At 43.1% G+C, this 27,964-nt stretch overlaps 1 protein-coding gene across 2 annotated transcripts in view; it reads right to left on the reverse strand.

Moving 5' to 3' along the window:
* Myo16 (myosin XVI) overlaps positions 1-27,964 on the reverse strand; it is a 473,090-nt gene that overhangs the window by 237,937 nt on the left and 207,189 nt on the right. For both annotated transcript variants that reach the window (XM_087900756.1, XM_087900755.1), the window contains exons 7-12: positions 25,764-25,889; positions 21,917-21,992; positions 18,787-18,940; positions 11,766-11,916; positions 4,278-4,388; positions 505-570 (exon numbers count right to left, since the gene is read on the reverse strand). In XM_087900756.1, coding sequence (XP_087756882.1) covers positions 505-570; positions 4,278-4,388; positions 11,766-11,916; positions 18,787-18,940; positions 21,917-21,992; positions 25,764-25,889 — 684 coding nt within the window. The remainder of the gene's footprint in view (positions 1-504; positions 571-4,277; positions 4,389-11,765; positions 11,917-18,786; positions 18,941-21,916; positions 21,993-25,763; positions 25,890-27,964) is intronic.

Below are 27,964 nucleotides of genomic sequence, written 5' to 3' on the forward strand. Positions count from 1 at the left end.
TACCCATCACTACTGCAAATCACACTGTGATTTCAGGTGCGCTACAAGGACCCTGCACAACAATTCATCTCTGTGTTGAGCGGTCTCATGGTGACACAGCCCAGTGGCTTTGGGAAACTCCCTGAGCTCATCTCCCTTCCCATCTCCACTCCTCTAACTAGAGAGAACCTCCGCAGGAAACCAAGGGTGGAGACAGGTGACCTAAACCACATGATAGCAGATCAGTCAAGGACGCATGGAAAGATACTGTACTATTTATTCTGTCTGGTAAGCATCGTTAGGACAGTTACATATTTAAACATAAAAGATACCTTGGTAAAATAACTTTGATTCCCCCAAGTTGCCTCAGAATACATTAATGTGACCATCACGCTAATTCAAGGGAGAAAAATTCTAAGAAACTTTGTTTTGATTTGTTATTCCTTTAGTTTTTATGTCACCGAATACAAATGTGTACACCCCCTGAATGTCACTCTAAAATGATATTTGGGATGTTATACTCACCATAGTGGAGTAAATTGGGAGTTCTTTGAATGGGTTAACAAACAAGAAGATGTCCCCGATAAAAGTCTGTCAAAAAGATGCAAACAGTACATGAATCACATAGACAGAATCATTTAAAATTATATAATTTGGAAACCATTGTGGGAAACAAGGTGAATCAATAAAAGTCATATTCAAATATTTGTAATTGACCCAAACATTCTTCAGAAATACGAAATTCATACTTAAATGAAGTGATCAGGTTCGGTTCCATGAAACACAGTTAGATTCTAAGAATGCATTGCAAAGGGATTTTTGTGAAAATCACTCTGGATAAACAAACTAGAAGTAAGATAAACAAACTCACAGCAAGACGAAAATGGGGTAGTTAATTTTATGTTACTATAGAGTAAAAAAAGATAAAGTGTTCGTAAAGCTCAAAAATCAAAGACTTTAATTAACAAAGTTAAAGTAATGAGGTATAAAGGCTTGGGAATAAATGCAGGTTTAAGTACATATATGTCTGCAATGACAACAAACATAAATGGGCCAAATACTGCAGCTAACAGACAAAGCCAACGAACTGGGTGAAAATGGTGGACGTTGCTACTTCAGAGAAAAATGTCACAGAAAGAAAGGCCAGGACAATCTGGTTGGCTGTACAGCCAGCTTTTCTGTTGCTGTTGTTAAATGTATATCTTTCTTTATTCTTTTAAACAGAAGCAGAAAAACTGGCTATATGGCATCACCCCACAGAGATGTAGCTTGGGCAGCAACATTGGGGACTTGAAGGGGCATTTCATAATGAGAAATTAACACAGCAATCAGAAAGAGACAGCAGTTCTATGCATCCATAATAAATCAATCTACCGCCAAGTATCTGAAACAAAGAACGTGAAGAGGGAACTGGGACTCGCCAGGACAAGCAGAGATTTCACAGTTTTGTTTATTGGAATGATCAGAAGAAAAGTTGAAATAATTACTGCTCTGACCAATGATTCATTGAGACCGCGGCCACCGCTCTGCAGCAAAGGGTTTTCTCAGCTGTGGACGTGGTGCACCCTCAGCGCTCTGTCTAAGGAGTCACTTTCTCATGGCTCTGGATATTCTCTTCCAGCACTGAGCAGGCATCCTAACGCACAGCTTCGCATGCCATAGGCGAGCTTTAGAGAGTGAGGCTAGGACAGGGTGCTCCGCGCCATCTGACCGCACACTGAAGTGCTCCTTGGGAAGGTCCCACCACCTGACCTGGGCCACCTGAGCAGAAATTGTATCAGGTGGGGAAACGGGCCATGAGGGACCCTAGGGCTCTCAGGATTTCCTTGCTCTGGTTTGTCTAGCACCGTCTTTTCTGGGCGAGCCAGATGTACCAGTGGTTTCTGCATTGACTTTGCAGGCTGTTTCCTTGTGAGCATCTAGCCCCATTTGTTTCTATTCAGAAACTACCACTGGCTGGCTTCTCTGCAGTCCATGAAGGACTCTGATGTGTGTTCTGGTCTCTCTGGTACAGTGGACAATCAGTATTCCAGACATGTGTTGTTCTTATTCTGTGCATTTTCAATAAAACAAATTTCAGTATGGTTCTGCAATGCTGCTATTCTCTTTGCAGACTTATAGCAAAATATTCATGTCAACCACAGCACAAGGAGGACCGTCGCTCTCATCCCACCAAGCATGTTCTTACGAGTGATAGCACACTATAACGTAGTTTGGAGATTCAGGAGAGACATAGACTTGGAAGCCCACGTGAGTGGGATTCCTGAAAGTTCTATTCTGCAGAGAGTGGAAGAGAACGGCCGAGCCAAGAAAAAGAGCTCAGGAAAAGTTCCCAACGCAGCAAGGAGTGCAAGCAACCACCTGCAGGCAGTAAAACCCACTCCTGGTTTGCCTGGTGACTGAGACTGAGTGGCTCACAACCATGATGCCAACCTCAGAGACAAAAGCTGTGCTCTACCTGCCCTGGGAAGCAACAGAACAGACTCATGAAAAGAACTCTGTGTTAGCCTAGCACCCTGCCCAAAATGTCCTAGTTCACTGAGCTCAGATGGTGAGGGGAAAAGGACCTCCAAAGTTGGGGGTTGCCAGTGACCCCCAGGACACAGTGTGGGTCTGCCAGAGCAGGGATGGTAAGGGACCATAGTGTGGATGGGGTGACTAGATATTTAAGACCCAGAGCAACTGTACAAGTAGGAAGGAATCAAGGAACAAAACCAACCTGGTCTTTGCACCGATTTGGTGGCATAAAGTCCCCCAGAGGCTGAGGCAGCAGGATTACACTGTCACGTCCATCCTAAGCTACTGAGTTCCAGTCAGTCTAGACAATTATCAAGAGATTTCTCAAGCTAAAGAGTGAGGAAATGACCAGGGATGTAGATCAACACCGCAGAACTTTCCTAGAATGCATAAGGCTCTATATTTATAGATCTTGGTACGACAAAAATGAAACAAGTTTTTTAAAAAAAATGAAAATAAGAAACACTTCCCAAAAGCTCCAGAGAGACGACACAATCAGGTGTAACCACTTATGCTAATGGCAATTCCAACAATTGTGATGCACTTGCTTGATTTTAAGTATATTTAGGGTGGCAGGCAGTATATTGAAGCCTTGCCAGGCTGTGCGGCATCTTCAGGGGTTAATCAGGACCTGCCTGACAATTCATTGCTGGTAGGGAAACCTTAGTCTTCACATTTACATGAAAATGACTTAATCAGATTCTCAGTAGATTATGACTAAATGGGTGTTATCAGGGAATGTGACAGATTCCTGCATAATCAGAGATCTCCCCAGGCATTCTGACTGAATTGTCCTGGGCACAGTGTGGAATAGAACAAAATCAACCAGCATGTGGGGGGGGGGGAGAAGGAGGGAGAAGGAGGTGGGTTGTGAGACTTAGGTACAGGTTGTCTACACTGTTACCAGTATTAGAAAAAGTAACATACAGAAAAAGGTAAGACCCACTTTTAATTCCTTCTCCATTTAAATAGTATTTTTTGTATTCCTTACCAGGATACAAAATCTTGCACACAAGTTTACCGCACAGAGATGTACTTCCTGAGGACTGGGAGCTGTCAATCAGCTAACCACTGGGCAGCTAGAGGCAGCACTAAGCACTGAAGCTAGAGCTTCTCCTTTTCCTTTCCCTGACTGGAAAAGCGAAAGTCTCTCAGAGGCAGGCTGAGATCAGGACAGGCAGCTCAGCTACAGATCTTGCTGGCCCTGGGGAGCTCTCCTGCTCCATCAGGACAACAGTGAAGGAAAAAATGAAACAGGAGGAGAACAGGACTACTCCTCAAGTCTAGAGAAGATTTTTACTGTAGATGTAGGAAAGAAAGCGGGGAAAGGGAAGAGTCCAGGCTGAACATGACCAGCAGACTAAATCCAGACCTTGAAAGGAGAGAGGGGCAGAAGTGCAACATGGGAGCCCAGGAGAAGCAGGTAGGATCAGGAAGCCAAGAGAACTGTAAAGTCAAAATGACTGAGACATACAGGGATCAGGCTGTGGGGAGGGAAGGGAAGTCCAGTCCTAGGAGGGAGAGGTTGAGGGTAGGGTACAGGATGAAAAATGCCCGGAGTACTGAAGGATGCTGGGAGAGCCGACCAGCATCTGATTTAACATGCTAATAGGTGCCCCTGTTAGTCTTTGACCACACAGCCTTTCCTGCAGAGTACCGGCTTACACTTAACTCTGAAATTTGGAATTGTGCTGAACGTGACAGAGAATCATCACCAGAGCCAGAGGGGCTCTCAACGTCAGCGGGACACCGCGGTGCATCGCAATTCTGTGGGTACTTACATGTATCTGGTCATTTCCAAAGCGCTTCTGGATTTCATACAGCAGGCTGCTGTCATTGAGCTCACTGAGTGTGGCCAGGTCATCGCTGGGGGCAGGAGGCATGAGTTGGACCTGTGGGGTGGAGCAATGGCCAAGCTGATCAGTGTTAGTCACTTTCTGATTAGTTCTTCACGGGCGCATGTTCCAACTTGAGAAACCTCTCAAACTCCTGAGACCGCGTGAGTACAACCGCATTGTTCAAAGGTAGGAGGGTGAAGAACCAGGTTACCTCCATCTTAGGCCTTAAAGTCATTTTACAGTAAAGACAAACTAGGTTCACTCCTGCCTACGATTAAACCTGTTTCTCAAGGACTGGGCTATGCCCCACCTACAACATTAACTACGAATGGTTCTGTCCTCCCTGTTCCAGGAATGGCAATGGTGTCTTTGTTCCGAAAAGTTGTTTATAACCATTGTGCAACACTACCTTTGTTTCAAAAAGCTACAGGACCACCTATGACGATCTAGTTATGGCTATAACTGCCTTGCTGTGCCCCTCTTGCAGCCATGTCTGTGTTTCAGGAGGGACTAACTTGTTATGCTTACATTCTGCTTCTGTAACCCCACCTACTTTGCCCGCCAGATCCCCCATTTGGAAACCCCTACCCCTGAGCTGAACAGCCTTGTCGTTCTTACATCCAGGGCTGATCTCTTGAAGCCCATCTTAGGGGGAGGCAGTCTGTGTACGTGAATAAAAAAGCTTGTTTTAATCAGTCGATTGCCTTATGTAATTTGGCCATGATGATTTGGGTCAGTGGTCTTTCTCTTCCCATCTTTGGGATTAACAATGATTTAAGGAAGACAAAATTATTCAGACGAGAATTTGTACTACACATCTATAAGTGACCTATGTGTGTGCGCGCGCACACACACACACACACACACACACACACACACACACACACTACATGGCATCATGTGCTGCCGAAACTTTAAGTCAGATCTGTTTGTTCCAAGTCCTTGAAGAGCGTAGCTGATAAATTCAAGCATTTATAGTTTCCAAAGTGAATCCCATGAGACTATTTGGGGCATAGAAAGGCAAGGGGCTCAGCTTCTGCCTTCTTACAGGACAGGATCAGGTCTTGGGGCTTGTGATTTTTATTCTGTTTTGCATTAACTTTAAGAATAAGATATCTGTGAGATTAGGTAACTGTCAGGAAGAAAAATAGCACCTTCTACCTTTCAAATCGAGCGACATTTCAATGATTATTTCAAACAAGTTATTTCAAAATAAATATTTCAAATAAATCTAAATGAATGTAGTCTTTTAATTAGGTGAAAATCAGTGATCTCCAAGTGAGACATACGTACGCTTAGTCTAACAGGCACAAAACATGCTCACGGTAGACACGGTGCAGTGGACAGAGCAGCTTTGACTTTCTTATGTCCAGCATGGGCAGTGACAGAAGGAAAATCTGTGAGGGGCCCTGTGAGCTGGGAACAAACACAGGAAACCATAGACAAAAGCAAACTTGCTTGTGCTTTCTGTGCCTTTGCTGCAGCCCTGGGTCTCCTTGAGTTTCATATCTGTATTTTTTTTATTATGTGTTCCTTTGCTGAATAATTTAAATATAATTATCACTGCTTATCAGGTGAGTATCTACAGAGTGAAAATCATTACACATCTTAAGCCACTAAATTTAGAACTATTTTCCCAAAGCTAGAGAATACATAACAAGATGAAATCTTTCTCTCATGTCTCTCAGGCTGTGTGTCTTGCCCAAGTACCCGGACAGCAGGAGTAGAGACTCTGTCCTGGGTCTCAAAGCTCAGGAGGGCAGAGTGTTACATAAACCCCTAAGAAGACACCATGGGTGGGGGCTTGGACATTGGACACCAATCCATTTCTCTACATGAAAACACAATATTCTAACAGAAGCATATTTACTCGTTAAAAACCAATCTGTACAATAGGCCTGGTCTCTAAATTTCTGGCCACCAGCCACCTGTCCCTAAGACTCACACACTCAACTCAGGTGGAGAACTTGGCCTAGTGTTAGCTCTGAGGCTGAGGTGTAGCATCGGTGTGCTTAGTTACACACTAGGAGGGGGTTCCATGTCAACGGCCACTCTGACAACTTTCCTGAGGGATACCCTGGAAGGAGGAGGCTGGTGGGCAAATGTGGACATTGCCAGCTGGTCTGCTGCTATATAAAATCTTAGTGCAAATGGCTGAGAGAGCTGAAGGTTTGCTAGTATTTATTTGAGAAAAGAAGAGCAGGTACAGGGAATCTTCTAGAGTGAGACCTTCTAGGGTAGGACAGAGACAGGCTCGATTCAAATACTTGGCAGGGTTGACGATTAGGGAAGAGGAAGGGGTCATCAGAGGGAAAGACTAACGGGGAACATGAGGGAGCAGAAGAACCCAGAGAAGTGGATATAATGGATTCTCATCAAAGGCAGGCCAGAGTGACCAGACCCCACATTGGAGGGGGTAAAGGCAGAGGATTCTCCGAAGATATCCAGCAGGATTTCAGGCTGAGAACAGGAAGAGGTGATTTCTCTAAAGCCACACAGTTGGCGGTGAGTTATTTTCCTTGTCTTTCTAAACAAATACTCGACAGAAGGTGATTTGGAAGAATTCAGGCTCAGGGGGCAGGGAAAGGCAATCACGGCTGGCAGGAAGATTGTGGAAGTAGAGCAGCTTGGTCTGCAGTGTCATCTAAGAGAGAGAAGCGGGGGCGGAGTGGGGAGCCAGAGCTTAGCTGTAGCCCTTCTGGGTCCAACAACTCTTATTCAGCTGGCGGAAGCCACTCCTGTTCAAGATAGAGCTTCTCTCCCCAGCTTAACCTCTTCAAAACACCCTGAGGTGTGTCCCCTAAGTGATTCCCAATCCCATTCATCTGATAACAAAGATTAACTATCAGAGTTGGTAGTTTAGGAGTTGGGCTGGTTACCACTGTGCAACAAACAGGGAGGGAAGGGAGGCAGCTCAGCCTGTTATGGTGATGATCGGCTCCAGGAAGAGATGCAGTAGTAGTTCACAATGTTTCTAGCTTATCTACTCTCTGGCAGGCTTTGTATTCGCAGTTTGATACAGAGAGAGAGAGAGAGGTTATGCTATCTTTCATCTCAGAGTGTTCTTAAGTTTATTGGAGAGAGAAGCAAAGACATAAATAAAAATTCACAAGTGCAAAAAGCACACAGGAGAAAGCAGATCTCTGAGAAAGTTTGCTCCGTGGTCATTTAGAATGGCCTTCTTTAGGGCTGTGCTCAGGTGAAACTGGGAGTCATTTGGAAGGACGAGTGTTGAGGATGGAAGGGAGAATCAGGATTACGTGTGGGATGCTCTTGAGGATGCTACGTGGCTGTGAGAGGCAGCAAAGGCAGGTGGTGTGCTGGAGGAGCAGTGGATCTCGGAAGACCGCAGGAATGGCTACATCGTGCCAAGGCTGCAAAGCTGCCCAGCGTCCTAAGTGGCTGGCTGACAAGACTGATTTCACTTTGTTAAAGTGTCCTTTTGGCAGCTGGTGAAGGTAAAAGGTGGAAGTGCCAAGCCCACTTAGTAATTACCAAAGGTCACAGGAGGGTCACAAAGGGAGGCCAGGGAGCAGGCAAGGCTGGGAATATGGTGCTGGTTAGTCTTACATCAACTTGACATCAGCTAGAAGTCATCAGAGAGGAGGGAACCTCAAAAGAGAAAATGCCTCCACAGCATTAGGCTGTAGGCAAGCCTGTACTACATTTTCTTAATTAGTGATTGATGGGGAGGGCTCAGCACATTATGAGTGGTGCCATCTCTGGGTTGGTGGTCTTGGGTTCTACAGAAAAGCAGGCTGAGCAAGCCATGAGGAGCAAGCCAGTAAGCAGCACCTCTCCATGGCCTCTGCATCAGCTTCAGCCTCCAGGCTCCAGATCTGATAGAGTTCCTGTCCTGACTTCCTTCAGTGGTGAATAGTGATGTAGAAGTGTAAGTTGAACAAACCCTTTCCTCCCCAGGTTGCTTTTGGGCATGGTGTTTCACTGCAGCAATAGAAACCCTCACAAGGAGGAAGGACTGGCATGCAGGATTAAATTAGGCAAGATGAAGGTTTTCTGGTAACAGTGAAGTTTTTCTTGTCTTTATATTATTATTATTATTATTTGCATTCTACACTCATAGACTGGGATTTTTATCCTTGGATATAAGAGGAATACAGAAAAAGTAAAAATGGAAAAGTATATGTTTTTCTAAAAAGGAAAATTCCTTACACGGGGAAAGATGTGAAATGAAACCTTTACCATGCATGCAGGCACCTGTGGAGGTCACAAGAGGTCACTGGACCCCCCTGGAGCTGGAGTTGCAGATGGTTGTGAGCCACTTGATGTGGGTGTTGCAAACAGAACCAAGGTCCTCTGCAGAAGCAGCAAGTGCTATGAACAACTGGGCTATTTCTCCAGCCCCTATCATTTTTTTTTCTGTTTGAGAAGTAGTATGTCCCTGCATCTTTTTTTCCCTTTTTTTCCCTTTTTATTGAACTTTACATTTTTCTCTGCTCTCTTCCCTACCTCTCTCCTCCCCTTCAACCCTTTCCCAAGGTCCCCATGCTCCCAATTTACTCAGAAGATCTTGTCTTTTTCTACTTCCCATGTAGATTAGATCTATGTAAGTCTCTCTTAGTGTCTGCATTGTTGTCTAGGTTCTCTGGGATTGTGGTTTGTGAAGCCCCTATCATTTTTAATGATATTTATTTTTAATGTCTTTGCATGCATCTCCCCCCATGTATGGTATAGATATATCCAGAATTATGAATGTGGTTATGTGGATAAATGTATAGTCAGATGTGTATGTGTATGTGTGTGTGTGTGTGTGTATAATTACAAGAATGTTGAACAATTAAAAAAAACAAGGACAAAGTTAGATGCAAGTTAGTATACATTTTATAATCCCCCAAAACATCCATTAAAATAAGAAAAATTAAGAGGCACACTTTCCATCAAGGCAATAAAACTTCTCTTATACCCATGGCAAGGCTAAGCTGCGCATGCCAGTTTCTACTGCAGGTAGAGAAAGCATGGCTGATCCTGACAGAAAGTCCGCATGAGCTCTTCCCCACATCCAGATAGAGTCCCCCATTCTCACCCCCAGTGACACATTCGCACAGAAGTACTAGACTGACAGGAAAAGCAGTGAGCTGTCTGGCCTGCTTACGGTAACACAGGGTGACTAACAGGATGGCATCAGAGTCCATTGGGGAAAGGTGGCTCTTTGTGGTCATAAAGATTCCAGAGTCAGCAAACAAGGGCTCTGGTGCTCACTTCTAAGCTTTCAATATAGAGACTTCACACACACACACACACACACACACACACACACACACAGAGAGAGAGAGAGAGAGAGAGAGAGAGAGAGAGAGAGAGAGACTCTTCTATGCCTTTTGTGGAAGAATGGGAGCAACTGCAGGTGCCACTAAGTATCCACTTGCACAGTTACAATTTGGGAAAGCTACATCTTACAAGAACCCGGAAGAAGAGATGCTAAGTAGTTTTGTTTTAAGTTTCAAAAATGTTCCACATTCCATGCTTATTGTCTAAACTGTTACTGTGTACTTTGTCGATTTGAAAAGTCTTTCTTCCAAGGTTTTCCTATGGCGTGTGACTGTATGACCCAGCCAGCTATGTAGCACAGCCTCTTCCATGGAGAAACATCCAGTGGCTCATTGTTCAAATTATCTGTGATCTGTCTTGCAGGAGGCACTCTAATGGGTTTAGTAAGCGCTCCAGGTTAGGAAACCCAAATCCCCACCATGGCCTCCTAAAAGGCAAGGTGTAGAAAACGATTAGAGAACGAAGGATACATAGGAGACGGCAGCAAGGACACAGAAAGCGCCCTACAGGGTCCCACACGCTGCTGTGGGGGTGTAAAAATCACCTTAGCTTTGAAGACTGCTTTATGTCTTCTAGGAACCTCATGCTAAATGGTCACTTCACTCTATTAATTTTCTAGACAGAGTAGTTTTGTCTCCACAGAGACTCAAACCTCGGCATTTACATGAAAGAATGGTTCGAGTTTGTACTTCTTTAATTAAATAAGAATTTATTATTGTAGTACTGCCAGACCAAGACAGCTATTTAATAGCTTGAAGACAAATTAATGGTAGCATAGAGTAACTCACATATAATCACTGACTACTGGCCACGTGAGGATTTTAATGGCATCATAATGATTCTGTGAGTAAGCTTCATTAGTGGTAACTCTAACTGATCTCAGCTTCTACATACTCTGTAAGTCAATTAAAAAAATACCTCAAAATAATGGCAATCAAAGGGTCTCCTCCCAAATATTTTTTTTTGGTTTCTTTGATTTAGCTAAAGCAATTTAAACTAAGGTTTAATCCTGAGAAGAGGGCACCCTAGTTAGTTTTAACTATCCATGAGACACAACTTAGAATCACCTGCAAAGAGAGTCAATAAGGGATTATCTAGATCAGGATGGTCTGTAGATATGTCTCTGGGGGAGTGTCTTGATTATTAATTGAAGTACAAAGACCCAGTGCATTGTGGTCAGTGACATGCCCTAGGCAGGAAATGTCCTGAGCAGTTTAAGAGACAGGGAAGTTAGCTGAGAGCAAGCAGCAATGATGTGTTTCCTCTTTGTTCTTGACTGTGCTGTGACATGGTGACTAGCCGTCTGACTTCCTGCCTTGACTCCTCCGAAAAGTATAACTGATACTTGGAACCAGGAGCTGAAATAAACTCCTGAGTCCACTAAGTTGCCTTTGTCGGGACCCTCTTCACAGTAAGAAAACAGATGATAGAGCAGAGGGTGTTTGGAAACTGAACGAAGGACAGGACTCTGGATTAAAGATCTCGAGATAGGAACAAGAGCGAGCACAGTTCTGCCACTCACAAAGCATCAAACACAGGAAAGGCTCTTATTTCTGTCACAATGAAAGAAGAAAACATATTAATTTATATATCTCAAGCTTAGAACACTCCAAATAACCAAAGCAGACCACCCTAAATTGGGCATTGAGTCTTAAGTGACTACACACACACACATTCACACACACATGCACATGTATGCATGCACACACCACACACACACACACACACACACACACACACACACACACACACACACACACTTGTTGCAATACCATAGCTACTTTTAAAAAGAAATGTCTCTTAACACCCTTTTGACTTATTTATGTGCATTTGGATAATTGGAAGAAAGAAAAAGAAATTCTACTTAATAATTAAAGACACCTAAACATATGCAAGAATAAGATATAGCTAATAACTGAGTGCAAAACTCAAACTTCTCTAAAGCTAAATAGCAGCTGTATTTATTAATGACCACTACAATAGCCACATTGGCAGGAATTGTAAACAGGACTCTAGCCTATGCGCTCATTAATTTATCTTCGAACGGAAGACAGCAGATATTGGCTTTGAGCATGGTAGGCTTTGACCACGGAAGGTTTTGAGCGTGACCTGACAGAGTGCCCAAGGAAGCCCGGTGGTTACCTGCTCTGGCCTGCTGTGGCTGCTCGCCAGGCTGGTCTCCGGGGGCCCGTCCTGAGACTCCTGCTTGCACAGACCCTTTGTTGTATCTTTGAACATAATGTCTTTTTCCAGCAGACTGTCTTGCTTGGCAATTGGTAGCACCAGGGGACTGCTACAAGAAACAATCAATACCACAATTAGTTTTCTTCTAACACTGCTGTATCAATCAGAAGCTACGAGACTGGACCACAGAGGGCATGTTTACTCAGACGAAAAACGTGCTCTTTAGGCTGCAGGAAACACATAAAGGTTTTCCTTCATCTCATCCTTCATGCAGCTTCACCTCTGAAAAAAAATTCCACACATTTCAACTCCAAAAGAAAATGTTTACCAAGATACATTTAACTGTAATAAAAAGATCAATAGGAAATTTAAAAGCTGATATGCACAATTGAACCAGGCACTGCATTTAAATGTGAAAAGGGATTTGTAAGCAAAAGAATAAAATTATAATCATGGTTAAAATATAATGGGCATAGGATTTAACGTATAGAACCATGGGCAATATTTTGAGTTTTTATTAAAATATAAGTAGTATTATTTAAAAAAAAAAAGCTAAGGGCGGACATATTACAAGCAGAAAAAAAATGTATGTATCTTCCAAACAGCTCAAACAAGGTAGAGAAATAAGCAAAAGTTACTTCATCATCTTTCTTTCTAAGGTCCACTGATGAGAGAAAGCCATGAATTCATAATGTTCACCACAAAATAATTTGCAATGTGACACTTTACCACAAAAATTAAGAACACTCTCCTTTAACGTAGGATTCAAGCAGAAATGCACATTCCTTTTATCAGGGGAATGTATGCAAACAGTTGTGTCATGTGATGTGTAGGAGTGGTAATAATTCTAGTTAAAGCTGTTTGAAATTACTCTGTTACACTTCAAGTTTATCTACCTCATATGCAGTAAAATTGATTCATTGTAGGTATACAGTACAATGGTGTGTGTGTGTGTGTGTGTGTGTGTGTGTGTGTGTGTGTGTCTGCCTGGGCAGGAATGTGAGGAAGCCAGAGGCTGACCTCAGGGGCGTCAGGGGCATCTCCCTCAATTGTTTCTCTGCCTAGTTATTTCATCTTTCTCGGTCCCAGCTACGGTCTCCATTGCTGCGATGAAACACCACGACCAGGAAGCAACTTGGGGGAGGCAGAGTCTATTTCACTCACAGATTCATGTAACAGTTCACCATTAAAAGCAGGGAGGACAGGAACTCACACAGGGCAGGGAACTGAAGGCAGAAGCTGATGCAGAGGTCATGGAAGGGAGCTACTTACTGGCTTGCTCCTCATGGCTTGCTTAGCCTGCTTTCTTATAGAACCCAGGACGACTGGTCCAGGGATGGCGCCACCACAAGGGCTGTCTGCCCCAGCATGAATCACTAAGAAAATGTCTTCCACTCACTAACCCTGAGGCTTGCTGTCCTGGGTCAGCTATCTGTCCGGCAAGCCTCTAGGCTCCAGAGCCATGTGTTGCTATCTGTCCAGAGCTGGGTGAGAGGCACACACCACCACACTTGGTTTTCGCGGTGGTTCTAGGCATCCAAACTGAAGTCTTTATGTTTTACCCACTGATGCCCCACCCCAGTTCCAATTCAATGATTGTCAGTGTCAGAACTGTTTACAGTCCTGTAATCAAAATAACCAGTCACATAGAGAATCTGTTTTATCCTCCTTTCGTGTGTCCATTGGAATCAATCACTAAACATGCCAGTCGGTGGCTTCTCACTGCAATTTTAATTGGAATCTTGTATGTTTTAAACTATTAGCTGTTAAATGAAAGCTGAATGTATTTAAGGTGTACATCATGACAGCTGGCCACACGCTGAACAATGACTGCCTCGATGGTATGGATCCACAGGTCTCTCACTGCCCATGTGGAACATGTCCTTAGAATATAGACATTTTACATCTGCAAGTTTGTACCCTTGACCAACGCTACCTCAGTCCTGGCAAGGGCTGTTCTTCTCTGCTTCTTTCCTATTGGCCTTTAGGTTTTCTACCCAAGTGAGGTTGTACAGTATCAATGTTTATTGGTTGCCTTATCCTATTTATTGAACAGGATGCATTTCAAGCCTATCTATGCTGTTGCAAAGGACAGGATTATTTTCCTAGTTTGATGATTTCTCCTCAGTGTAGATTTGTCTCTGAGTTCCCCTCTACCCATGGATGGGCACCGAGAAATTTTCTAAATATTGTTCTTAATGAATAACACATGTTGTGGGAATTTGGCCAGACCTGCAGTTGTTTTGAAGAGGCTTGGCTCAATGGGCATAGTCTTCTTTGAGGGTATGTGACCTGAATAACCTAATAAAAGGTGGGGGTATGGCAAAGGATGTTGTCTGGGGTGTACGCAAACTGGTAGTGAGCCATGAGAGCACACATGGCTGGTGACTTCCTTCTCGTCCCCTTTTGTAATGAAACAGCAGCAGCAGCAGCAATGGTGATGGTGTATCAGCCGGGCCCTTAGAGGCAGCAGCTTCGTTCTGTCCTGTGAGTGTAGTACTTTGATTCCTGATGTGTCTGTTAATAACCTGTATGTGACCCTACTTGGCTTCTTTCATTACCTGGCACCCAATGTGGGGATTGAATTCAAGACCTTGGGATTAAGAATCCCATGCTCTACTGGCTGAAACCTTCCTGTTTGATTAGACAGAAAGTGGGAAATGCTGTGGGATAACATTTTTTATGATGTGAGTATATGTCGCATTCACTGGTTGACAATAAAAGCTGCCTTGGCCCATCGCAAAGCAGACTATAACTAGGCCTATAGCAAGTCAGAATATAGCAAGGCAAGAAAGCCAAACTAAATACAGGGAGAAAGGTGAGTGGAGTTGAGGGAGACACAAGCCAACCACCCAAAAAACAAGATGCCAACAGACCGGTAAAAGTCATGGCCATGTGGCAATACATAGATTAATAAAAATGGGTTCATTTATGTGTAAGAGCTAGTTAGTAATGAGCCTGAACTATAGGCCAAGTAGCTTTTAATAACTATTGAGACTCTGAGTGATTATTTAGAAGTGACTGCAGGATAGGGCAGGACAGAGAAATCTCCATTTACAAACACTGATATGAACACAGGGTCCAGATGGGTCCTCAGGTTCTCAACTTCAGGTTTAGGGCAGGGAGTGGGGTTCCTGCATCACAAGGCAGGTGAATTTGAACTTTTCGAGCAATCTCTACAGTTTCCTATAACCTAGCCTGAGTCAAGTCTCCTTCCCGCTACATTCCCAGAACTGCTTCTTGTCTCTTCCAATGCAGCCCTCCTCACAGGTGTAGGGGCTTATCTCTCTGCAGTTCTGACTGCCATTCATCTGAGGTCAATGGCACTAAGTACTTTCTTAAAGACTCTTGGCTGGTATGTCTTCCCTGGGAAATATCAAAGGCTTTGACCTGTTTTTAAAAAATTACATGTTTTATTATTTTTGTTTTGTTGTTATTTGCTATCGAGTTCTATTAATTCTTCATGCATTTTGGATATTTATCCTTTAACATTTATGAGGTTTACAATGCCAAATCTGTTATTTGATATTTTAAAAATTCCATCTATTTATTTGTGTCCTATCTGAAGATTCCTGTTAAAGAGCCCTTTCCTTGTTCTCCTTGTGGGGTCTTGAGCGCTCTCATCATTTCAGTCCTTCGTTAGCTTCCACTTTGTTTCTCTACAGCTGTAGCATGAAGAACCTGCTCAGCCTTCAGCACGCAGGTAGTCACAGGGAGGCCGCTGTGTCCCTGCTGTGTGTCCCTGTGAAGGCCCAGCTGGCCACATCTGCTCAGACCTGTTTCTGCGCTCTTTATTCTGCCCTGCTTCTCTGTTTGCACCCCTGCAAACCTGATTAAGCAGGTTTCAACCTGCTTAAGCAGGTTTGTAGAACAGTTAGAAACCAGGAGTGAGATAATTCCAACTTTATTCTTTCTCAGAAATGACTTGGCTATTTTAGCCCTTTTGTAGTGTCTCTTTGGTAAAGTGTGGGTTTAAATCCTTCGATCATTTGTGCTGGGGAGCTGGGGAGGGGCTCTCTGTTTTTAGATAATATACATTCTACATTTGAATACAAATTCTCAGATGAACACTGAGGATTTTTCTCCCTCCATACATTCTTGTCAGTTTCTTTCCATACCGAGGTATATATATATTTTTTCCTCTTCTGGTTTCCTTTCTTATGACTTATCTAATAATTATCCTCCCAGCCCAAGATTAACAAGGTTCACTCCTTAGATTTTATTCTGGAATATTTAGCTCTGTGGTCCCGGGGCTTCCTGTTTGCATGGCTCTCCAGGAACCATGGCTCAGGGTCTTCTTTCACAGCTGCCCGAGTGTTTCAGCACCCATTTTAAGAAAAAGTCTGTCTTTCCTCAACTAATTAGCTTGATGTGCTGGTTAGAAATCATTTGGCACGGGTGTGTGAGTCTATTTCAGGCTTCTCCCGGGTGTTGCACTGATATAGTACTGTACTGACCTGACAGATGCCCTGTCTCAGGAAGCCTCGATACTAACTCAAATGAGACATTCAACTTTGTTTGCTTTAAAAAAAAAAACAACAACAACTTTTGGAGGGCTATTCAATGTCCTGAGCATTTTCGTGTGAAACCTAGAATCTATGTCAATTTTCACAGAAATGCCTGTCGGGATTTTGATGAATGTGTGTAGCTGACGATTGGCTATGAAGAGGATCTCGACACTTGCCATTCTGATTTTGTCATGCTGAAGAACTCTCAACTGGTCCGTTCTGATCTTTGCTAATTTCTTTTATTGGTTTTCTAAAGCTTTCACAACCAAAAGCCCCCAAATGACTTCTTGTATCTATGTCAGCACAGCCCATGTTCTGTGCCTAGTGTCAGTGCATTTTTGAATTTGACACAATCACTGATTGTTAGTCAGTATAGAAATATAAATGACTGGTATATTAACCTTGATGGGGGAGAGAGTATATACTTAGAAGGGATAACTTGTGGAATAATGGCAGGGTCTCACTGGGTTGCCATCATATCTACATCCTGTCCCTGTCACACTCTGAGCATCCCCCTTCCTGGCATCACGAAGCACTACCCAGAAAGAGCTTCCCGTAGAGCAGAGCAGAGCTCCTCTCTCCCCACCACCTCAGCCCTAGATGAAGCCTTTGCAGCCAGCTTGTCCACCCTGGCGCTGCTTTTCCGCAAGACTAATGTGTGATGGCTTTCCGTACTTTCTAAGTTTTCTTCAACAAGCAAGATTTACTTCAAATGCAAAAAAGAAATATTGGTAAAAGAAATTTACCAATGAGAATCGAAAGAAAAAGAACTGCAATACTGTGTTTGCTAAGAAAAGCCCTCCCCGAGGCTAATAATAAACACAAGGATAATAAAAGCAGCCTCATGCAAGGCCAGTCAGGTCATACAAATTTGCTTCTTGTTATATTTATTCATAACCCTATGGTAGAAAATGACCAGATAAAATATGTTACAACCAAAAATTACAAAAAAAAATATGAAAAACGCTCAGATGCCAACTGCACCCTGGCCCATCTATTTACCAGTTTCTCACAGAGTCAAGGCAATGCAAGGGGAAGAAAATGTAATTAAACTACACTTTAATCATGTAGAACAAAACAAGCCATTGGTTATTCGGTTCATACCCAGATTAATCCATTGTTTAGTCAATAATATGAAAAAATCATGAAAGGCACCAATTAGAAATGCATATTCTGTTTCATCTTTAAAATAAAATAAAGCACTAAAGAAACTATAGAGAGCAAAGGAGCATGTTTACCGACTCCGCATAATCTCGTTCATACTTTGAAAAACCTTTTGGTTATTGACTAATTCTGTTCCCAGACGTTTTCATACGTGTCCTTAGGGCATTCTGCTCCTCCTTCACACACCTTCTAGTCTCCTCTGCCCTTGTTGTGCCCCGTCTTCCCTGCAGAACCCCCTCCCACATCCATGTTGCGTGACTCCCTGATTTTCCTAGGACTCTCTGTATGACCATTGGTCCAGACCTGTCCATGGGAGCCTGGATGAACTCACTATTTGGTACACAACTGAGGGCAATGACTGTTCCTCCTCCATATTTCATGAGTTGTTAATTGTTCAAGGCCCCATGATCCCTTCCTCCATCCTGATGGGCTGCTGATGCCCCAACCTTGTTTATGATTTGCTATCCATATAGTGGAAAGACATAACACAACGCTAAGGTAGACTGAATCGGTTGCTGTCACAGCCACCAGCATTTATTGTCACCACACTTCCATCCTCTCAGGAAACCCTTTATCCATGCCAAGTCCATTCCATTGGCCTCTCTCTCCAGTCATTGTGACTGTCAGGATGCTTTCTGCTTTCTCTATCCAGGGCCCTTCATGCCTGCTTGTATGTCGCTGAGAACCAATGCATTCAAAGAGAAAATGGTGATCACATTAGGAGTCCAAAGGACACTGGTCCCCCAGTAAACTAACTGGAGTGAACTGCCTCTTATCAGACACACTTTTTACTAATTTTTCAGATCTTGAATGCAATGGCAATTTTCACTCTGCCACATCCAACAATTTTAAGCATTACCTTTATTTATTTATTTATTTATTTTTGGATAGTGTGAGTTTAGTTGCATTTACGTTGAGGAGAAAAATAAGGTATATTTGTATTTGCTTCTTCAGGACAGTCAACCATTATGATAATCACTGGAAAGCTTACAAAAGTTCAGCTGAAATCTAGAAGAATGATTAGGACACTATCTTTGCTGTCAGAGCGGCTGGCATGTAACAGCTCAATCTTCCAGTGATGTCTTCTGAGGCCACACTAATTTCTTTAGTAATGCTGAACTCATCATTGGCCATTGACTCTTTTTGGTAAATGTGCTGACAAAAAGCTGCAATATTTACAACACTCCGGGTTGAGAGCCAGACACTTCTGTCTATGCAATGGTGGAGAAGTAGAGAGGAGAGGCGGAAACAGCTGGCCTTCAGAGGACCATCGAGCTACTGCAACCCAATAGGATGAAAGCACTTACAGCTTATTGGAGAGATGTGGGAGGTCATGAAGGATCTCATCGTACAGCTCCTCCTGTACTAAGCTAGGGACAGATGGAGACTCTTTCATCTTTCCTTCCCAGGCAATTTCGGCTTTCAGCAGCATTTCCTCAATAAACTCAGAGGCAGCAACATCTACAAGACACAGTGAGCATGTCAGACACGGGCAGTGACATCTAGAGACATGGTGAGGATGTCAGACACGGGCAGTGACATATAGAGACATGGTGAGGACCTCAGACACGGGCAGAGACATCTAGAGATGCAGAGAGGACGTCAGACAGTGGGGAACAGAGCAGCATTTCCTCTCAGTTGATGTGGGATTTCCCTCTGTATGCTGTGAATACCATTAATGAATAAAGAAACTTCTTTGGACCTATAGCAGGGCAGAAGTTAGGTAGATGGGGAAAACTAAACTGAATGCTAAGAGAAAGAAGGCAGGAGCAAGGGAGACACCATGCAGCCCTGCCAGAGACAGACACAGGTTGGAATCATAGTGATAAGCCACAGCCACGTGGTGATAAACAAATTACTAGAAGTGGGTTAAATTAAAAGGTAAGAGTTATCCAATAAGAAGTTAGAGCTAATGGGCCAAGCAGTGATTTAATTAATAGAGTTTCTGTGTGTTTATTTCAGGGCTGAGCAGCCAGGAACCAACAAGCGACCTCCTCCAACACTCAGTAATGCAGAAGTGAGTGAACTGAGGATGGATTGAATAACACACCAAGTAGATCAAGAGACAGCAAACGTTTAGGATTGAGAAAAAAAAATCCCAGCCCTGATATTGTCCAAGACTGTCCTGTTACCTGGTAGGGATGCATTTAGTTACACATGAAATTATTAACTATAAAGAGACTATACAGAGGATGGTGATGAGTAAATGAAAGGTCACAGGAAAGCTGATCTCGAAAGGATACGTGTGTGCACTCCACTGGGAGTGGAGACAAACTCTAGCTACCCCTTGTGCTTCTTGCAGCTTGTCATGACCTTTTCAGTTTTTGTTGGAAGTGTAGATCTTGGTGGGTCTTTAGCCAGGGTCCCCTACATATCCTTGGGCTGCAGTACAGATGCCTATCATTCAAATGTACAGTAATTGCCAGTGAGACCTGGTGATCTTGGGAAAGGGTTTGCAGAGGCAGCTGCTCCTCCATCCTCACTAAACCTGGTGGCCGTCACTGTCTATACATTTGAGGCATGTGGCTTTATGGGCTTGTCAGAGAGACTTAGCCAATAGGGGATGATGTGACTGACAGTGTTCTGCCATGACTGGCCTAGAATGAAAGAGTAGGTGTGGGAAGGGAGAAGAGACTTGGGCCGCCTCTTTCAGAAACTGCATTTCTAGTGTACCTATAAACTAAACTACAGACTACCATGGCCATTGTTTGCTGTGTCTCTCCCAAATTCAAGCCATGGGAAAATGCAAAGAATTTAGCATGGCATTCACGGTGGCTTTCACAGCCACCACAAGAGTGCCCCATTGGCATCTTCTATGTGGCATTGTATTTACCTGACTGATTCTTTGTCCAGATGGGTCAAGTGCATTAAGTAAAGGACACTTTCATTTAATGAAAACACATTTATTGAGAGTCTACGGTGAGCCCAGTGCTGTGTCTGATTGCAAAGATTCTATAAACAAGGAACTGGGAAGATGGCAGACTTTGCAGGGACAACATGAAGAAGGTGAGCTGAGTCTTTGTGACTGTATGGAAGTGGCTGGGGTCAGAACTAGGCCAGAAGTAGGATCATTCCTTGGGTCCCTGAGAACCTCCTGCCATTGGGAACTGGTGGTGTAACACTTGACACTAGACCTACAGTGAGAAAGACTGTAGGATGGACAGCCCTGAGATCAAGGCTCAGTCTTATCTCCTTTATCTGATGAAGACACTAAGAGTGGGCATTTGGTCATGACATCTCCTGCTAGGACCAACAGACAAGACACAAAACCAAAAAAAAGTTACAATTTTTTGTCTTTTGAATTTTTTTTTGCTATGTTTTTGTTTTATTTGATTTCCTTGAAGACGGGGTCTCACTGTGTACTCAGTGTATGGCCCAGGTTGGCTCTGAGCTCACAGCTGTCCCGAGCTTCAGCCTCTAGCGCTGGGGTTACAAGTAGACACCGTACACCTGCTGTCCTTTTAGTTCTTGTGATTAGGTTTAAAGACCTAAATTAACTAAAACCAGTTTCAGTTCATGCTAAGATGATTACACCCTCATCAACATTAGCTTAACCCTAAAGTTGAAGGCTACCAAGCAACGTACCCTCATGTTGTTAGACCTTTGGTTTATTTTAGCAGATACAACAGAGCAATAAACACCAATCAATGGGATTAACGCCAATAAAATATGGAAGAGAGTAAATCTCTCACCCCGGTTTATATTCACTCCTAGAAGTGATTAGAAGGAGAATGGAAATGTGAAGGGTGTTTAATTTTGAAAGGGCCCAGCTAAAAGGAAAAAAAAAACAGATTTATTTTGTTTTAAAGATATTTTTTTTACTGCTAAACTTTCTTATATTTTTCTGAAACTAGACATTTCTCTGTTATTTTGAATTGTCCAATGAATATGGTAAAATTAGCAATAATAATAAATAATAATGATAATAAAGTTAACAATTAGCAGTAGTTAAATTTTAAAAACTACAAAACTAAGCGAGTTAGATGTAAGGATGTATTAGTGACAATAGGATTAAAGAAACCTCCAGAAATGTTCACACTTCTGAAATAAGAAGTCAATAGTTTGTGAATCAAAGTGAACATCAGACTATTGATTTATGTTTAAGTCTAAATATTCACATAAAAAATCACTACTAGAATAAGTATTAGAATAAATGAATAGTTAGCAATAAAGTAACAAGTTAAACAACAATCAAATAGATTTTGGAGTGACATGGGGTGATCTGTGTGTGGGGCTCAATGGGTAAAAGTTATGTAAAAGGAAGGTGATAGCAGCCCAGCTTCGCCTACTGCTCTCACCCTCCCACAACACAGAGGAGGTGAACCCTGCTGAAGCTGTGGGTGTCTAAATGTCCACTCTTATTTCCTGCTGCCCCAGTGATGGATGAACAGTGTCCATGTCAAAAGATGAAGAGGCTCCCAGCATGCTTTAACTTACCTGATGGTTTTTCCCCGTTGCAGTTCACAAGGTGAGGGTTTGCCTGGTGTGACAGAAGGAGTTTCACCAGAGCTGTCTGCAGCAAAAAGATAATTTTAATTAGAACTACCATGCAGGACCCATCAGTAAGTACACAGGATACTGAGAACACATTAGCAAATACCAAGGATGCTCCCATCAGCAAATACCCAGGGCTAGGGACCATCACTAAATATCCAGGTTGCTGTGTGCCATCAACAAATATCTAGGGCACAGAGGATCATCAGTAAATAAATACCCAAGGCATCAACTGAGCAGGAATCATCCAGGGTCCATGGTTGCTGCTCTTCCAAGGCACCTGACATGGCAGGAGACTGAGGATAATATTCTTTCTGGCGTTCCCCGGGTCCTTCTCTGAATACACATGCAATCAAACTACTTCAGAATTTAAATATTAGAGAAAAATATTTAGCAAGTGGGGTTGAACTTCTGAGGATCTGAAGAGGACATTTGATACAAATACAGTCCCTTTGATGATGCTCTGTTGAGAGATCACTTATGATTGGTTGTTTGGTTTCAGTTTTTTATTCACTTTAGCCAACCGGCCACATCTTGGCTCATCGGCACCACACATCGGTCATCACGCTGCACATGGCATTACAAACCAATAGTTGTAATGCACAGACAGGGAAACATCTTCACATACATAAGACAGAAGAGTCAGAGACAGGGATATGGCTCAGTGGTGAAACACTTGCTTAGCATAGTTGAGATAGGCTCAGTTCCTAGTGCCACAAATACTAGTGAGCAATTAATAAATGCAAGAGCAAATATATAAAATATGTGAAAAGTATTTATGGACCTACATAACACTAAAAAGACATTCAATAAAGAAAAGCTGTTTTTCTCCACTTTTATTTATTATTAGTGGTGTGTGTGGGGGGACAACATTTGGGAGCCAGTTCTCTTTCCACACGAGGTCTAGGAATCTAATTCAGGTCATCAGGCCTGCAGGGAAAGCATTTTACCCACTGAGCCATCTAGCTGGCCCAGCGAATGTTTGAAAGAATGTCATTAAGTGTATCTTTGTGCATTTCTCTAACCTGACCCCACTTTCCCAGCACTGATCACTGTCATGGGCTTATATGTCTTTGTCATTACCCTTACTTATATGCTGATCGAATGCAGTCAAAAGCCTTCCTAGCACCACATTGCACAGTCGGTGACCCAGGAAATGAAATTCTGTTGTCTGAATATCTATCCTTCTCCTTGTTTCCCTGTACATACCAGAATCATCCAAGTTGTCGGGATTTACTAAGATTCATTTATTTCTTGGATATGTGAAACCACATGAAAAGACTATACCACGTCTGCCTTTTTCTGAGTTAAATTAAAGCATGATTAAACCTTAAATTCAACCTTACTCAATGTTTCCAAATTCTTAGCCAGAACATAGATGAGCCCCAGTCTATACTGTCCATATTTCTCTTGGCATTCTGGTCCTCTGAGCACCCACCAGAATCTCACATGAAGTGCTTATTTTTTTAGTCTTTCTCTAGTCTAGCTTCCTAGACTTCTATCCCAAAGCAGTCCCAAGGGCTTGAGGGCCTCACACTATGCTGTGGCCGCATCAATCACCCCACTCTTGGTACCAACTTGCCGTATTAGTTTGTGTGTGTGTGTGTGTGTGTATGTATGTTCCTGTAACCAACATCTGAGTAAGAAACTTGGAGCAGGCAGGATTTCCCTGGGCTCGCTGTGCCTGAGGTTCAGCCTGTGGTGGCTGTGCTCCATGAGCTAGGGCAGAACATCATGCTCTACTGGGAACATGTGGCAGACAGACACAGGAAGAAGCTTCTCCAATAAATGCTGAAAGGGAGCACTTTCTTCTTTCTCTCATGACTTATCTCCCAATCTCTCATGACCTATTTCCTCTAACTAGGAATCATATTCTAAAGGTTCCAGAACCTCCCATTAATGCCCCCAGGCTCAATGCATAGCTGGTGGGGGTACAGTTCACCGTCAACCTAGAGTAGCAGGCAGTGAATGAACTCTCAGTTGACTCCTGCCTAGAACAAGGATGTCTTGAATCACTGTTTATAATTTTAATCTTCCATGAGCTCAGTTAAATCACGAGGGAGCATAAACTGTAACTCTGGAATGATTTATACGGGAATCTGACAGGAGTGGTGACAGCATCTCACTAACACTAGAGACCTCCTCCTCCATGAGGAGCTACCGGCAGTTAGTGATTCCCACAATACGGGGGAGGAACATTGTCATCAGTAATGTACTCACTGATAGGTTCTGGAGCCTCAGGAGATAAACCCCACCCATTCTCCTGTAAGTAACAAATTAACATGAATTCCTTAATTAATATTGAGCAACCCTAATGAAAGCAGAAAAAAGGACGAGAGGAGAGAAGTGATCGGTGAATGCAATCAAAATACATTATACACATGTGTGAAGTTATAATGAACATCTGGTTCTAGAATGCAAATTCTATGTGGTTAATGTCTTACTAGTGATAATGTGGAAAAAATAAGTTTTCTGTACAAAGAGATTTAAGCTGAATTGCTGACTTTAAAATAGTTTGGAGTAAAACTGCACCCAGACAGAATGTCTTAGAAACTGACGAGCAATTGAGCAAGGCAGTTGCTGGAATATTTCAAAGCGTTTGCCCTCCCAGCAGTAAAGGAAGCACATTGCTCTGGAAAGAAGTTCCAGACAAGAGCATTGCTTTCCTCTTCAACATCTATTGAAGAAAAAATTCATTCATTCGAAAGCACTGCTGACATGCTCTTCACGCCCACTGCCACCAAGGAAGAATGTCTGTGAGCAAATGGGTTAGGAGGTCTGTAGAGCTGCCAGCAGCCTCAGGCTTTAGCACCTGAGAGTCTGTCTGACCATGGGGGTCAGGTTAGGGTCTCCGGTCACCACTGCCATGTCAAGACCGCATGTCTAGTGCAGCAGCAAGCTGGGGCACCCTGAGTGGGAAGTGTTGTTACTCCTAAGGACAACAGCCCACTTCCAGGCTGGTGCACTTTCTTAGAAAATGAACGGTCAGCCTTTCCAGGGAAATGATCAATTCACTGCCAACAATGTGTTCCGGAGCCACTCCTGGAAGGAAATACTTATCTCTCTGCTAAAATGTCACAAACTGGCATAACAACATGAGAAGATAAAAATTCAGTTTTATCCATTTTCCTATTCTTTTTGGTTGGACCTAAATTTTAAGTCAGAGAGTAGCATTTTCCAATATTTTTTCCATTTGCTTATGGAGTTGGAACCCGTGGTTAAACCACAAATGGTGTCCATGTCCCGGCGTCAAACACTTCTGTTGCCACTATATTCCAAGTGTGTAGATCCGAGCAGCTATGGACCGACTCCTCTAAAATCTTAACCCAAACAATTTTTTTCATTATCGAAGGTGCTTTTCTTGTGTAATTGGCCACAGCAGCACAATGTCGTTAATCCAACATCATTTATTCATTAAAATGAAGAGTGTTTGCAACAAAAATGTAATTTGACTTTAGATTTACTAACTGTAAAAACAAACTGAACTCTAAGAGACTTGCATGATTGGCTCTCCACACTACAGTATGAAAACGGCATTAACGATACTCTAAGCACTTCTCCAGCGAGTTCAGCTGTGATGACAGGCTCAAAGCAGGGTGAAATTTCGTGTACCCTTGGGAAAGCAAATATTTTTCCTTATTAAATTGTTTGTATAGTAGGGTGATACCTCTAGGAGTCAAATTATATAATGATTAGCATATAAATTAAAAGCAAATCATAATTAAATATGAAGTTTTTTTTAAAAAAATTGCTAACAATATTTCAGAAAGGATTTGGGAAACCACATTACCTGGCCATATTTGGCTGCTAAATGCAGGGGCGTCCAGTACCCGTCATCCACTCGATTGAGGTCCCCACCGTGTTCCAGAAGAAGCACCACCACCTCCTTGTAGCCACTTGCGCAGGCCATGTGCAGCTGAAACATGGGCATGTTTGTTATTCTACCTTTGTAAAAAAGTAGTCTCGCCCACACTATTTATTCAATAGTTTAGACAGAGCTACTTAATTAAGCATTGGATCTGAAACACGACAGTATAAAATCAAGAAAAACACAGGCACATAATTTTGTTACTGTGTGTAAGTCATCATTAGTACATTTTGAAGGCAATGCTATGAAGAATCGCACTTTTCACTGTTTCTCCGGCTGACTGTGTGCACTTTCCCAGCTAATTCCCTCTCCATCCCCAGCTCCTCCCACAGTCATCAGAGTTGCTGAAAGTGCGCACCCACCAACCCCACGGTGGACGCCTCCTGCCCACCTGTCCAAGACTTGTTGACTGGCTCCCATGCTTAAGGACTGTCCTTGGTGCTGAGCAGGGTGACCAAAGGCAAACCCAGACACAAGAAATGTGCTGCAGATATTCTGGGGGCTGCTGAACTGCTGAACTTTCATTGTCTTAGGAAAACTGTCTGTCCTAGGTATAATTTAGTAATGAGAGGTGCTATGTGCAAGGAAGATAAAAAGGTTCAAGAGTTATGTGAGCTGGTCAACATGATCGTAGATCAAATTAACCACTTGCATATACCTGTGTATATTTCATTGTCTCTTTGAATCGGAAGCAACCAGAAGCCCAGAGGGATATAGATGGGGTACAGCAAAAGCAATCTAAGCTGGTAGCTTTAATAGGTTTTAGTTCCAGTCATGGAAAGGACTGGAAGCCCAGAACCCAAAGCTACCATATCCACTGCAGGGATCATGTTGATCCACTTATGGTGCCACCAAAGTTACAATAAAAACAATTTGGTCACACGGTAGACCTCTGGACAAGGCTCCCTCTGGGTGACTTAGGAGGCGCTTTAAGAAGGCACATGGGTGTTTAGAACAATGCACAGTAGTATCTGTTAGCCCTGTCACCAAGGCCACGCAGACTGCGTAGGAATTTTGTCCTTTCAAGCCACCGAGGCTCCCCCAGTTGGCTCAACCAACTGCAAAACTAAAGGAAACACAGAAGTTACGCCGGCCCTGGAGATTCCCTGTCTGGAATCAGTACACTACACTCTGTACTCCCTTTGGTGTCTTCCCTTCACATCTGGGAATCAGAGCGTCTGTTGCTGCATCTTTGCTTGTCTGAGAATAGGCATCACTCTCGGGCCACCCCGATACTGGCTGCTCGTGCTCACATCACCTCAGTGTACAACCTGAAGACTTTCCCCACTGATTTGGTCTTCTATAGGGCCCATGAGCCCTGCCACTCTAAATGGGCATGCCACGTAAGGCTGACACATTTTCATGAATGTAGTGCTAACAGTCCATGGAAGGTTAATCCTTGAGAAGTTGATTCATTCATTTAGCAGCCTGAGGGTTCAGTGTAGGTGTTCTACTGGGAATTTCAATTCCTCCACATCTACACAGTGAGATGAAAAAGGGTTTTACTTCCTCAGCGACTGAGATATGAGCATGTATATGTGTGTATGTGTGAATGTGTAGAGAGAGAGAGTGTGTGTGTGTGTGTGTGTGTGATAGAGAGAGAGAGAGAGAGAAAGAGAGAGAGAGAGAGAGAGAGAGAGAGAGAGAGAGAGGAGCATGGAAGAGCATATACACACTGAACCTTTTCAACCTTTCAGAACCTTTTCAACATGGGGTATTTTGCTGTTTTTTTTTGTTTTTTTTTTAAATGAGACCAAGTCTCATTCACCCCAGCTGACCTTGAACTTGCTGTATAGTCAAGGACTCTGAGATCCTGCTCTTCCTTCCGGCACTCTCTGGGTGTGCCCCACTGTGTCCAGCTTATGCAGTGTTAGGTCAGGACCCAGGGCTCTGTGCCTGCTCAGTGACTCTCTAGCAACAGCGTTCTATCCTTATACCTCATAATTGGTTTTCTTTGTAATTATGCAAGCTGTCTTAAATTTACAACATGATCCTGAGAAGGGGCCCACGGGTGACACCAGGAGGTTGTCAAAGGTGATCGTGGCAGAGATAATCCATAAGTGCTGGCTTGATGTAAGAGTTTTCATCACCTCGCAGGACCAGGCATTCTAACCACGAAATTG

Source organism: Myodes glareolus, chromosome 23 (assembly GCF_982192425.1).
Source record: "Myodes glareolus chromosome 23, mMyoGla1.1, whole genome shotgun sequence".
In the NCBI taxonomy this organism is placed as follows: domain Eukaryota; kingdom Metazoa; phylum Chordata; class Mammalia; order Rodentia; family Cricetidae; genus Myodes; species Myodes glareolus.